At 47.3% G+C, this 15,035-nt stretch overlaps 1 protein-coding gene across 9 annotated transcripts in view; it reads right to left on the reverse strand.

Annotated features, from left to right (window-relative positions):
* The window catches only part of NBEA (neurobeachin), a 714,827-nt gene that overhangs the window by 390,888 nt on the left and 308,904 nt on the right, over window positions 1-15,035 (reverse strand). For all 9 annotated transcript variants that reach the window (XM_075592121.1, XM_075592113.1, XM_075592110.1 and 6 more), the window contains exons 19-21: window positions 5,286-5,367; window positions 2,833-2,956; window positions 1,700-1,892 (exon numbers count right to left, since the gene is read on the reverse strand). In XM_075592121.1, the coding sequence (XP_075448236.1) occupies window positions 1,700-1,892; window positions 2,833-2,956; window positions 5,286-5,367 (399 nt within the window). The remainder of the gene's footprint in view (window positions 1-1,699; window positions 1,893-2,832; window positions 2,957-5,285; window positions 5,368-15,035) is intronic.

Genomic DNA, 15,035 nt, shown 5'->3' on the forward strand with positions numbered 1-15,035 from the left:
AGCACACCAAGTGCACAGAACGGTTAGGTAAATCACTGCACTGCTTGAATTTTCAGTCCATCCTGCAGAGTGCGCTGCAGGGGATTTTTATTCAAAACTAGTGTTTAATACATAATGCTGAAATCTGCAGTTCTGCTTCCAGGAATGCTTTTTGTAGATGAAAACAAAAACAATGTCAAACAAGCAATGATATTAAATCTTCTTTGTTCTTAAATGCCTCACGTCATTGTCAACCTCCATAGCTGTTATTTCAGTTTTATAAAATATATTCTAATTTGAGTAATGAGTATGTTAAAAACATTTTGTTTGTATTGAATTTCATTGAGATATTATTTATATATATATATTTTTCATACAGAGGTAATCTTTCTCTGTAAAACAATAGATGTCCCCCAAAATGCTCTTAAAGATAATTTGATTAGTATGTCCATTTTGAGGCAGATTGCAGACACTAATTTATTAAAGGTCTACAGCAGGGGTGGCCAAACTGTGGCCCTTCAATGCTTCATGTGTGGCCCCTGAAGGGAAAAAAACAAAAACCAGGGGCTCTAACTGCAGACCGTGCAGAGAGACCATAGAGAAATGGAAGAGGAGAAGCCAGATTGCCCCCTAGCCAGCTCTTCTCCTGAGCTCTATGGACCAGCAACCCCTGGTGGGCTCCCAGAGTACAGCGAGTATACACCCTGTCCGCTGAGAGCTCCATGTGGTGCTGGGTGTGAAGACTGGAGAGCAATTTAGGGACAATCAGCCCATTTGTCCCATCCTCCATCTCCCCATGTCACCCCCTCTTCCACATGTGTCACCCCCTCTTCCCCCCATCCCCATGTGTCACCACCTCTCCCTCCTCCCACTTGTACTCTGTGTCAGGTTATACCATGTGTCAGTGTATATTGCCGTCAAGTTATACTCCACACTACACACTGACACAGAGTATAATCTGACGGCATTACACACTGACACAGAGTATGTTGTGTAGCCAGACAGCACTACACACTGACGCAGTTCATAACCTAACGGCTCTATACACTGACACGGTCAGGTTACGCTCTGTGTCAGTATACTGTATACAGGTATTAACTAGAATTTTTTTCTTATTGTGGCCTTTTGACAATGAGACGGCTAAATGATGGCTCCAACTCCCAGTCAGGTTGGCCACCCTGGTCTACAGTCTTATCTTGACATTCTAAATATTGGTTCTATTGTCTCTTGGCATATGTATCTGATCATCACTATCTATAGTATGTACTGGTTTTGAATAATCATTTTATTTATTGCTTATTAAGAGTAGGCTTAGTAAGACTAGGCAAAATAATAGCCAAAAGCAAGGCTGAAGAGAAGTTACACAGCGAAGCATAAGAAAATCTCACAGGACTCATTTAAAATCAAGCGTGAAAAGAAAACAAAATCTATTTCATGTAGATTTGTAAAGCGGGAGAACGAAGAAACCTATTCCTCAAACTAACAGATGGCTTATACAAAATCCAGCAGTAACTGAAGAGACCAGACTACAGTACCTAAAGTACTCGTTTATACAGTACCTAGAGTACTCGTTTATACAGTACCTAGAGTACTCGTTTATACAGTACCTAAAGTACTTGTTTATACAGTACATGCCACAAGATGGCACCAAATAAAAATATATTCATCCTAGACATGGAGTATCATTTTATCACAGACTGAAAACAAAAGTTGTAACTACCTTAGAATGAGCTATTGAGAGAGTATCAACCCAGACTCTCCAGCCTCCCCATTCATATTTTATTGCGTGATAGAGAAGTATCCTGAAAATGTTGTACACCATCTCTGTAATTTTCTGTTCCTCGGGAGACTTGGGATTTATATAACCCAGTGAGAACATCCAGTCCTGCCAGACCGAGCACTGGAGCAGGCACCTACAGTAAGAGTATAGAGAGTAGAAAATGTCATCCCAAAATGTCTAAGCTTTATCATCTAAAGCAGGGGTAGTTAACTCCAGTCCTCAAGGGCTACTGTGCCCAGGTCAGGTTTTCAGGATATCCCTGCTTCAGCACAAGTGGCTCAATCAGTGGCTACTCTTTGACCGAGCCACCTGTGCTGAAGCAGAGATACCCTGAAAATCTGACCTGTTGGTATCCCTTGAAGACGAGGGTAGGCTACCCTTGCTCTAAAGAGACAATGCAAGTAAAAATACATAGAATACGCTTGATACAGTATTACAGAAATAAAGAATAACATGAACATGCCACGGGTAACAAAACATTGTGCTAAACTATTATTTTTTCCAGTGAAAAAGGTGCAGTAAATAAATATAAAATTGCCAAACTTCTGAGAATGTTTGCAAACCACCCGTACATAACCTGACTTTGCACCGTAACTTCTATAGCTGACAATATACTGTATGGCTGCATCTGATGTTAGTTATTGTTTCTATGCCATAAAATATGGCAAATATTAAACTATGAAAGTGGAGTATAAAATACAAAGACCAGATATTTTGCTGCATACAATAATACACTGCTGTGTAAGATACCAAGATATATATATACACATCAGAGAATTGTTTGAAGAGAATAAAAAATATGTATACAAAAAAAAGTAATCTCTACAGAAATACTAAGTGAAGCGGATGGGTCTCATAGTAACAAATGGGAAGGAATATCCCCCTGATCAGATTAATACTTAAAGCAATGGAGAACTGCACTTTTAATAAAAAGAAAATGTAAAACTCTTTCAGTGCAAGAACAGGTTCTGAAGTAGTTGAAGCAAATATAGACATAAATGAAGATCATTGTATATTAAAAACATACAGAAAAATAAACCTGTATACGGAGACTGTATTAACGTGGGACATACCGCCTATTCTCACGGCTGTTACTGAAAAGCTTGATCATGTCCGACAGGAACAGACGCCGGACTTCCATTAGTTCTGAACTCGGAGTGGAATTTTTGAGCAGTGTTGCTAATACCTTCAGAATCACTAAAAAAAAAAGGGGCAAATAACAAAAAAAAAACACATATTTAAAAAGCTGTGTAATATACAGATATTTGCAACTTCAAAATCTAATGAAAGTTAATTCTCTCTCTCTCCTTCAAGTACATACTGTAACTTTACCTGTTTCATGTTGAAGGAGGAATGGAAAGCTATGTAACACGCGTTACATTCCCTCCAGCATTAAACAGATTACGTATGTGCATATTGCAGGTTTAAGACAAAATTGCTAAGAGATGGAGAGGAAGAGGCTGTGCCCATAGTGACATTACCAGATTTTGGAGACCTGAATGGCAGCTCTCTGTGACTGTCACTTAGGGCAGGGGTGCGCAAACTGGGGGGCGGGGGGAGCGGCAGTTATAGAGGTCCCACACTCTCCCCCCAGGCATTTAAATGAAATGCCGGTGGACCGTGCGAGGCCTCTATAAACACACTTACCTTCCCTTCCCTTCCAGCGACGCGTCGTCATGGTAACCCGCCGTCAAATGACGGGGGTGGGGGGAGGGGGAGCGCCGAGGAGAGCAGGAAGGGGTGCGCCCGGGGAAAAGTTTGCGCACCTCCCCCGATTTAGGGGGCAATTCTATATTGTTTAAAGCGGCTGTTCTCATCGGAAAACCCGTTGTGATTTCAATAGAATAAGGCCCTTAGGCCCAGATCAATAGAGCTCCGTTATTGACTTAACAAGGCGCTAACTGAAGTTAACGCATCATTTTATTAATTTGTCTCTCCCACCCTCAACATCTTTTCCCTCTCTCCTCACCTCCTCCACTATCTCTCACACAGACACACAGACTCCCTCACTCCCCCCAGTCTGTGTGTCTCCCACACAGGTAGCTTTGGTCTCAGGAAGGGGCCGTGCCACCAATACGTTCCTGTAGCTCTTCCTATTACTATGCAGTAAAACTTCGAAAATGTTTGCAGTGCAGTACCAATATATCTCACTCCCCAGGTCTGTGTGTGTTTGTGTATCTCTCTCTCCCCAGGTATGTGTGTATGTTTGTGTATCTCTATCTCCCCGGGTGTGTGTGTGTGTTTGTGTATCGCTCTCTCACCCCAGGTCTGTGTGTGTTTGTGTATCTCTCTGTCCCCAGGTCTGTGTGTGTTTGTGTTTGTGTATCTATCTCTCCCCAGGTCTGTGTGTGTATGTGTTTGTGTACCTTTCTCTCCCCAGGTGTGTGTGTGTATGTTTGTGTATCTCTCTCTCCACAGATGTGTGTGTGTGTGTGTTTGTATGTCACTCTCTCTCCCCAGGTATGTGTGTTTGTGTATCTCTCTCTCCCCAGGTGTGTGTTTGTGTATCTCTCTCTCCCCCCAGGTCTGTGTGTGTTTGTGTCTCTCTCCACTGTCTCTCCAGACCCTACCTGTCACTGGAGCTGGGGGGAGTCCATATTGGCCCTGGTAGTAGACAGCAGATGTACTCACTGCTTCCGGGTCTTACTGAAAGATTCCTCTGCTGCTAACCCCATCCTCCTATACCAGGCCAATCATCTGCTCTGCTCTCCTCCCCGACCCCACCCTTCTCTGCTGCTAACCCCACCCCCATCATCTACCAGGCCAATCATCTGCTCTGCTCTCCTCCCCACCGTCATCAGCTGCTGCTAGGCCAATCATCTTCTCTTCTCTCGCCAGCATCCCCTGCTCTGTGAAAACTGGGACACTCAGCAAAAAACGGGACATTTCAGGGTATGTCAGCCCACACATCATAAAAAAACGGGACTGTCACGGCTAAACCGGGACGTCTTGTCACCCGTGTCATAGCAAAACTTGGCGGTACTCACATCCAGACCCTGAAATTGGCCTTTTGCATGGCCTGGATGAGCACAAGGCCACAGTTAGGTATCATTTAACTATGATATCATTTATGGGGTTCTTTCTGTCTCCCGTCTTCTTGTTTTTAACTTAAATTAAACACATATTCAGTGTGTGGATGGGAGTAACGCCACTGTTGGGTAAGAAAGGCTGAACGCCATGGTATTTCAAGCGAACACAAGGCATTGCCAACTTAACATAGCAGTAAGTCAGTGCTAATGAGAAAACCAACAGCTGTTGTTTCTGCACATAATTAGCTTTGTGGATTTGCGTTAACCTCCGGGAACATAGCATCAGTTACCGATTTTGATAACGACGTTTAAAACCCGAGTTAACAGAGCTCTGTGGATCTGGGCCTTCGTGTTCTTGTGTTTCAGGCATAAAAAAACAAGGCTATTTAGAGCAAGAGCACAATAAGCTTGTAACCTCAGTGTTCAGAAGTTTGTACCTTCTCAGCAGTATGAAATTAAAATCTGAATAAATACATAAGATCTATATAAACTCTTACTTGGATTCTGAATTTTCACTGTTGAATCTGGCTCTGGATGGGGTTTATGAACAACCTGGGTGCACACCTGTTCTGTTAAAATCTGCAAATCAAAGCAAAGTATTTATGTCCAGCGACAAGTTCGTCCATCCAGATCAAAACCTCATTTATTTTTACAACATATCGTTCTAGCAAATCACATATAATTACATACATTTCTTATATCGTTACAGCTGTTGCGTACAGGATTTTCCAAATACAATAATGACAACAGGCAAGTTACAACCAGAATATAAAGACAATTCTACAGAGAGCAAACCCTAATAGAACTGAGATTGTAGCAGGTGTTATTGCAGAAGTTATCGCGCACATTTGTGTTTAAAGAGCGATTTGCGTTATCAAGTGATTTGCAATTCAATGGAGCCGGGGAATTGCACATGGTTTTGTGCCATACCGCACGATAACGGGTGCCATTACGTCTGCGATATCTGTACTAAAACATAGGCGTCTCCAAATGTACAACTTCATAAAATGTGGAGAAAAGGGATAAACACATAAAAGAAAAATATGTGCCTTGGATTACTAGACATTTCCTGATTGATGCAAGACTATATACATCTCCAAGAAGCACCACTGGTAACCGCTTTAAAATATTGCATTTTTTTAATATATATTTTATTTTTTTAATTCAAATAACGGGAGTGGACCTGTGGTCATTTTCAGCGCTATTACAAATGTAAGTGCAACAATTAAATGGGCAATACATTTGTGTCTTTTATTTTTGGTCTAGGCCTACCCAGTAACAGACCAAAAGTCTTTGGGGAGATTTTACTTGGCCAATTGAGTAATTGATTGGAATACGAGCCACAATTATGTTAATTTGGAGCCCTTCAAATATGTGAAATGGATCCAATGTGACCACATCCTCCCTAGCATAGGGGAGAGCAGGTGCAGCCTGTGTCATATATAAAACACAACCTCATTTATCTTAGAAGAATAAAACCATTTCCCAAATCAGTACCCAAAGAAATCTCTGGCGGCGTTTCGCTCACTGAAATATTCCATTAATGATTTAGCTTTAGAATGAATACTCTAGGCATCAAATGAAGCCTCTAGGCATAGCATGAAGGAAAATGTGTGTGCGCGTCTCCAATATGGATGCCCATTGACTTCTCTGACTCTACCAACATGGCTGCCGAGGCAGGAAGTCAGCCTCTGTTTGAGCTGGATTGCTCACACCTGTCATCTCTATTTATAAGGTTTCTATTCTCCTTTCTCCTTGCCTGTGCAAGGTACTCCCTACCTGGTGTCCTGTTGAAAACTCTGGTTGCTGTTTCGCTTGCCTCAGACCCCTGCCTGCCTGCCTGCCTCTCGACTTCTCTGCATCTCTCCAGCCCTGACCCCGGAACTATGACCACGACCATTCTGCCTCTCTCCTGCCTCAGTACTATGGAAAGAGACCTCGCTCAAACCCCTAGATGGAGTAGCGTGCTGCCAAGGGAGTGTTGTGATGGAGATGGGGGAGTGTACCTGAGACAGGTACAAAAGGTCCCTTATATTGGCGCACAGCAGACCCTTATAATATACTATGGTCAGGGGTGAATGAAATGTACAAAGCACAAGATAAAATAAAAAAAGTTTATTAAATATTTTACAATGTTGTGTGGTGTAATTCACTTAGATAAAAATAGACTGGATAAGTCTATACTACTACTGGGTATCCCTAGTCGGTGCCAGTGTGGGATAGTGATCTCATGCCAAATGGCTCAAAATAGGAAGTGTTTGAGGCAGTGTGTGAAAGATCAATGCATACAAATGTTTACTGATACTCAGCCAAATCTTAATAGTGTGTGTAGCAAGTCTAGGTTGTATGGTAGCTGCCTGCACTGATGTAATGTGCTGATATGAAAAGGCTAAAGTCCAAAACTAAACAGAAGAATTGGCATTGAAAAACGGGACAGGTTTTTCCTATTGATTTGGCATTGAAAAACGGGACAGGTTTTTTCCTATTGTAATTGTAGAGTCACCCTGTATATCAGATGGAAGGTCCAGCTGGTGTATGTATCATGATTCTATTAGCTCAAATCACCATATAGAGATGTGGTCTTATACAGGTATACGTGCACCTTGTCTCAGCTACAGTTCTAACCCTTTGTAACTGAGGGAATCATTGCCAGCTCGCATATGTTATATATAGTTTGTGGGTGAGCACAGGGAGCACTGTCAAAGTTGTAGCAGTGCTGGACACCTCTTTAAGTGGGTGTATCAAGGAGTGCACGATCTAGATATCAAGTGAAGATGCCATGAGAAGCACTAAACATTTCAGCAGTACTGTTAGGTAATACAAAAGTAGTGGTGTGTCTTTGCCGACACACCACTACTTTTGTATTACCTAACAGTACTGCTGAAATGTTTAGTGCTTCTCATGGCATCTTCATGTAGCCAGGTCACCTTTTTCCCCCTGCGACCCCCCAGGGAACCTCCGTGGCCCAGAGCGATGTCGGGTGCTGCCGGAGGCAAGCGGCAGACCCGACGGCTATTCCGGAGGGTGGGGGCCGAGGAGGGAGCAGCGCGTCTTCCCCTGGTGATTGCCGGTTGCCGGGGACGCGATCGGGCCGTTGCTATGGCCGCGGTCGCGTCGCTAAGGTCCCGGCGGCTCGGTAATCCTGGCGGCGCCATTGCTCTACGCGTTGCGCATGCGCAGGGGACATTAAGAGCCAGAGGCCCCCGAGCAGCTCGCGCATGCGCGGAGGGAACTTCAGGGGCAAGGAAGAATCGCGCGAGAGGTAGGGAGACAGTGAGGTGGCCATTAGCTGTTCGCGCATGCGCAGGAAAGGCGTGCACGCGGTCCCTATGTGCTTTTAGGCTCCATGGGACTACAACTCCCATGGGGCATAGCGAGACAGGCACCAGGTGCCTGATAGGAGCCAATAGGGCTGTAGGACTGCCCTGGAGGGAGATTGATACATTTGGCGGGCTGGAGCTGCGTGTCAGTCAGGAAGGAGCAGAGCAAGGAGGCAGACAAGGGAAGGAGGTAGGGTACGGGAGAGAGGGATCCCCTGTACTAGCCAGCACCCCCTTGGCCCAAGATAGCTCTAGGTATCACACATAGTGAGTGTTGCCAGGGAATGCCCTAGAGTAAGGGACCCTGTCACTCAGGTTAATCGGTTGTTAGTGGGAGTCAGGACTGGGCCTCGTTAGGGGAGTAGGAAGACTATTAACCCCTTAGGTCCCAGATGTCTCTCCCTCTCCAGTGTATGGTGTAGGAAGGATTGGCTGCTGTGTGTTGTCGCTGCATGTGTTGGGCGCAGTGAGTGCAGCGGGTGTGAATGTCTGCAGGCTGACGGTGTTAGCTGTGTGTACGCTGCAGGCTGGTAGTATCTGGGAGTTAGTAGCTAGGTGTTAGGAGTAGCTATTGTTAGGGAGGATTAGGGACTGGGTAGCTCGGAGAGTGGGGTAGGGTATTACTCCGCAGGCCCTAGGAGATTTCCCCTAAGCCACCCAGGTTGCGGTTCATCAGGCACAGGCCCTAGGTTAGGGTTCCTGTCACGCTAGGATTAGTTAAGGATAGACAGGGATAGCGGCGTGGCTGTTCCTGTGGTTCGGTTGCTGTACCAAGAGACTGTTGTGTTCCCGTGAAGCGGTGGGACCCTCGTTGGGGTCCACGGCAGAAGTACCTGGATAGGATCAGACGGACGTCTGACCCTTTTAGAAGAGAGTTGCAGACCCGAGCATCGGAGTGCTCGGAAGGTATCTCTAACGTATAAGTGCACCAACAGGCCTATTCATATAGTGACTGCGCAGTCACCCAGTGACTATCTCTGTAGGAGTACGGGACATTGGGTGGGGTTCTTGGGACACTGGGTGGGATCACCGGGTGTCGGGGAATCGTCCTGCGAGACGTCACTGTTAGTGTCTCCTCGTGAGAGGGACACAAGGTATTATTATATGTTCATAAGTAAAGTCATTAGTTAGTTATATAATCATTGTGTGTGTAGTCCCTTATTGGGTTCCTATGTAGGGTCATTCTACATTTCCCTAGAATCCTACATAGGTGGAGGCGCTGAAGAAGATCCGTTCCAGAAGATTCACCCCAGGCTCTCATTAGCGGAGGCTCAGACCTCCTGTGAGCCTACAGGTATATGCACCACACCGGTAACACCACATGTTCTACTCACCCACACTATATATGAGATTGGGTGGGGTGGAATACCCGTTACATTTGGAGGCGCTGCTGAGATAGACCTGGGGTGCCCTGTTTTCATTTTTTCTAAATTGTGCTATTTTTGTTCGCCATGAAGAAGCCACGTGCTGATTTCCCGCCCGCGCGGGAAAATGTTGCAAACTGGCCGGGTTTGGCGGGAAACCCTATGCCCCGCCCCCGCCAACTGAATAACTCTGTGCCGAGCCAGAGTCACTTAATGAAAGAGTGTGCTGCCCCTCCTTCAGATTCCACCAGGGGGAGCAAGCACTGTGAGCCTTCACCCGTAACTGCTGTCTCCATCAAAGAAAGTACTGGGGGCAAAGAAAATTGCTCGCCGTCATATGGACTATGGCAGACTAAGGCCGGGTGCGTATCCTTTTTGTTGTGCCCGTGTATGATCGAATCATTGAGTCCGTCAGGTAGTATGAACTTTGGTGTTTTGACGTGCCTGATAAAGGGGCGGTTGGAAGACGCGAACGAGGATGGGTGCCGGGAATGTTTCTGTAACAACGGTGACTGCTCCTTTTGTAAATTGGCCTGGGGACGCATGTGTGGCTGCTGCAGGATACCGACTCTGCAACCCGTGCCGTTGGCGGCTACAGGACAGCCCGAGGAAAAGGGCACTGTGGCCGACATAAATGAAATAGATTCTGGGTTTTCTGATGATGGTGATGAAACAGACTGTAAGGGAGTACACCCCAATGTATATGTGGCCTGGCACGCGCCAGGAGTGAAAGCCCTTACATTAATGTGCACATGCCTGCAAAAAGCTTATGTCCAAGGAGCCGACCTATTTCAGCTACCGCTGGATTTCAAGACCGGCACCGTGGATGGAGAACTGAGCATACAGTATTTTAGCCCCACCTGTGACTGTTCTAGAGCGGCATTGGCGTGGGAGCCTCAATGTGAAGATTGCGGTGCCTGGTTCTTAAAGCCTATTGTACCCCAGCCTACAGAGCCAGCTAAGGAGCTAAGTGAACCCTTGGCAGAGAAGAGTGCGGCTGCAGTGGAGGTACCGGAGCACGCCAGCTTCGTACCCACAACCACTGGCTGCATTTCAGGAGAATCTGGTGACTACCTTGCGGAGGATACTGTCATGATATCTTCCGGGGAAAAGGTGGAAGTCCCATCGGTGGCGATGCGCCTACCGGCGAACCACCCCAGCGGTAATGCAGAGGATATAGAGTCTGCTGTGGGTCCGTGTACCCTGGAAGAGGTGTCTTCCGATGTTGCGGATCCTGCTGTGGGCCCGTGTGCCCTACAATGGTCAGTCCGACCTACTACAGAGGTACCCTCGGTCCTAGAATGGGGACCAGTACCTAACGCCGACAAGGGTGAGTCGACTGCCCCAGGGGTGTCGGGGGTGAGCCTCCAGGTGACCGCGGAGCACGATGGCTCCTTAAGTCTGGTCGCCCGGGTGAAGGGTTCCCCTCTGCATCGCGTCCTGGCGGAGGTGTCCTCACTAGAAGGTAGCTGTCCAGAGGAGAGAGTGGACCAGTGTCTACCGCCGATCCTTCCGGAAGAAGGGAAGCCCATCGTCAGCCAGCAGAGTGGTACGGAACCCCCTTGTTCCCAACCGACTCCGATGGAGGTGGCCGTGAAGAAGGCCAAAGCTACGGTTCCTGAGCGGAGTGTGAGGCCGTGTGCTCCGACGCAAGAGGTCCCAGGACTGGGATCCAACGCTCCCGAGTTTCCAGCGCGTAAGTGGACTGCCCCAGAAGTGCCGGGGGCAGGTCCCGATACCACCAAGGTGGGAACTGACAGCGTCCCCGAGGACCTGTTGGCCACCATGAATCACCGCAGGGGTAAGGTGTCTACTTTTTCCCCCCTGCCAGGTGAAACCGAGACATTTCACAGTGCTTGCTTCTCAGTGGAAGCCTCGCAAGTCCGGAGGGACAAGGACTGTGTAAAGGACGATCCAGGGAGACTGGCCTCCTTTACGCCCAAAAAGGAGCGTGCCATTCGCCAGGTGGTGGACCGCGGGAAAGGTCCTGGCCTCCTGGTCTACCGCATCCCTGCCGCGGATGACCGGGTAAAGGTCTGTTTCAGAGACATTGTGCTACTCCTTCCACCAGGGGGAGGAAGTAGCGAAGAGCCAGTTACTGTCGCTTTAGAGTGTGCTCTCCAAGAAATTTTTCTGGGGGAGGCTCACGGACGCAAAAGTGAGGTACCCCCATCTGATCAGTTAAGGGCACCCCACAAATGGTCTCAGCAAGCAGCTGATACTCAGCTGGCCTCGGGTAATAATGGGTGTGATGTGTCAGGCTTCATGGATTTTGCAGCCGATCTGTTAAGTGTACGGGTTATGCCAGGCCATTTTTCACTGTGTAAAATTGTGCCATGTGATGTCATTCCCCAAGCGAGGGCGTTGGGTGTTTCACCAGGGGGAGAGTGTAGCCAGGTCACCTTTTTCCCCCTGCGACCCCCCAGGGAACCTCCGTGGCCCAGAGCGATGTCGGGTGCTGCCGGAGGCAAGCGGCAGACCCGACGGCTATTCCGGAGGGTGGGGGCCGAGGAGGGAGCAGCGCGTCTTCCCCTGGTGATTGCCGGTTGCCGGGGACGCGATCGGGCCGTTGCTATGGCCGCGGTCGCGTCGCTAAGGTCCCGGCGGCTCGGTAATCCTGGCGGCGCCATTGCTCTACGCGTTGCGCATGCGCAGGGGACATTAAGAGCCAGAGGCCCCCGAGCAGCTCGCGCATGCGCGGAGGGAACTTCAGGGGCAAGGAAGAATCGCGCGAGAGGTAGGGAGACAGTGAGGTGGCCATTAGCTGTTCGCGCATGCGCAGGAAAGGCGTGCACGCGGTCCCTATGTGCTTTTAGGCTCCATGGGACTACAACTCCCATGGGGCATAGCGAGACAGGCACCAGGTGCCTGATAGGAGCCAATAGGGCTGTAGGACTGCCCTGGAGGGAGATTGATACATTTGGCGGGCTGGAGCTGCGTGTCAGTCAGGAAGGAGCAGAGCAAGGAGGCAGACAAGGGAAGGAGGTAGGGTACGGGAGAGAGGGATCCCCTGTACTAGCCAGCACCCCCTTGGCCCAAGATAGCTCTAGGTATCACACATAGTGAGTGTTGCCAGGGAATGCCCTAGAGTAAGGGACCCTGTCACTCAGGTTAATCGGTTGTTAGTGGGAGTCAGGACTGGGCCTCGTTAGGGGAGTAGGAAGACTATTAACCCCTTAGGTCCCAGATGTCTCTCCCTCTCCAGTGTATGGTGTAGGAAGGATTGGCTGCTGTGTGTTGTCGCTGCATGTGTTGGGCGCAGTGAGTGCAGCGGGTGTGAATGTCTGCAGGCTGACGGTGTTAGCTGTGTGTACGCTGCAGGCTGGTAGTATCTGGGAGTTAGTAGCTAGGTGTTAGGAGTAGCTATTGTTAGGGAGGATTAGGGACTGGGTAGCTCGGAGAGTGGGGTAGGGTATTACTCCGCAGGCCCTAGGAGATTTCCCCTAAGCCACCCAGGTTGCGGCTCATCAGGCACAGGCCCTAGGTTAGGGTTCCTGTCACGCTAGGATTAGTTAAGGATAGACAGGGATAGCGGCGTGGCTGTTCCTGTGGTTCGGTTGCTGTACCAAGAGACTGTTGTGTTCCCGTGAAGCGGTGGGACCCTCGTTGGGGTCCACGGCAGAAGTACCTGGATAGGATCAGACGGACGTCTGACCCTTTTAGAAGAGAGTTGCAGACCCGAGCATCGGAGTGCTCGGAAGGTATCTCTAACGTATAAGTGCACCAACAGGCCTATTCATATAGTGACTGCGCAGTCACCCAGTGACTATCTCTGTAGGAGTACGGGACATTGGGTGGGGTTCTTGGGACACTGGGTGGGATCACCGGGTGTCGGGGAATCGTCCTGCGAGACGTCACTGTTAGTGTCTCCTCGTGAGAGGGACACAAGGTATTATTATATGTTCATAAGTAAAGTCATTAGTTAGTTATATAATCATTGTGTGTGTAGTCCCTTATTGGGTTCCTATGTAGGGTCATTCTACATTTCCCTAGAATCCTACATAGGTGGAGGCGCTGAAGAAGATCCGTTCCAGAAGATTCACCCCAGGCTCTCATTAGCGGAGGCTCAGACCTCCTGTGAGCCTACAGGTATATGCACCACACCGGTAACACCACATGTTCTACTCACCCACACTATATATGAGATTGGGTGGGGTGGAATACCCGTTACATTCACTTGATATCTAGATCGTGCACTCCTTGATACACCCACTTAAAGAGGTGTCCAGCACTGCTACAACTTTGACAGTGCTCCCTGTGCTCACCCACAAACTATATATAACATATGCGAGCTGGCAATGATTCCCTCAGTTACAAAGGGTTAGAACTGTAGCTGAGACAAGGTGCACGTATACCTGTATAAGACCACATCTCTATATGGCGATTTGAGCTAATAGAATCATGATACATACACCAGCTGGACCTTCCATCTGATATACAGGGTGACTCTACAATTACAATAGGAAAAAACCTGTCCCGTTTTTCAATGCCAAATCAATAGGAAAAACCTGTCCCGTTTTTCAATGCCAATTCTTCTGTTTAGTTTTGGACTTTAGCCTTTTCATATCAGCACATTACATCAGTGCAGGCAGCTACCATACAACCTAGACTTGCTACACACACTATTAAGATTTGGCTGAGTATCAGTAAACATTTGTATGCATTGATCTTTCACACACTGCCTCAAACACTTCCTATTTTGAGCCATTTGGCATGAGATCACTATCCCACACTGGCACCGACTAGGGATACCCAGTAGTAGTATAGACTTATCCAGTCTATTTTTATCTAAGTGAATTACACCACACAACATTGTAAAATATTTAATAAACTTTTTTTATTTTATCTTGTGCTTTGTACATTTCATTCACCCCTGACCATAGTATATTATAAGGGTCTGCTGTGCGCCAATATAAGGGACCTTTTGTACCTGTCTCAGGTACACTCCCCCATCTCTCCTGCCTCAACCTCGGTATTGTGACCTCTACTCAGCTGAAGCATCCTGCCCTGACCCCGGAACCGGACCGCACTATTCTGACTGATTCAGGATCTAGATCCCAGGTACGGGTCGGTCTAAACTCCCCACCTCTGCCTAGCGGGTCTGTCTCCTAGACAGTACAAAGTGACGTACGCAAACGTAACAGTGTGTGTATGTCAAAGAAGAAAAAGCGCACCAAAAATATATAGCTATATAAAAATTCTAAGCATTAACTTCTCCAATAATGGACTGTCCCTATATAAATGCTGCCAGAGGATCTTCAACCCCCCCATCCAATTGAAAAAGTAAAGATAAACAGTTCCAGGTGACCTAAGCACAAACAATAAGGAAGAAAAAAAAACCACAATTGGCGTAGTGTATCATGACACAATTATGGACTATGCATCAGATCAGTGTTACACTCAAATTATCCACTTATACACACACATATATATATATATATACATAATATATATATAATGAAAACAAACTTTTTTTGTCCCAGTAAGTTGAATATAGGTCCATCAAGACTGAGATCTGACTATTTGTTAAAGTAAATATGCAATTGTGTTTGCTCATGCTTTA

This window comes from Ascaphus truei, chromosome 3 (assembly GCF_040206685.1).
Source record: "Ascaphus truei isolate aAscTru1 chromosome 3, aAscTru1.hap1, whole genome shotgun sequence".
Classification (NCBI taxonomy): Eukaryota; Metazoa; Chordata; class Amphibia; order Anura; family Ascaphidae; genus Ascaphus; species Ascaphus truei.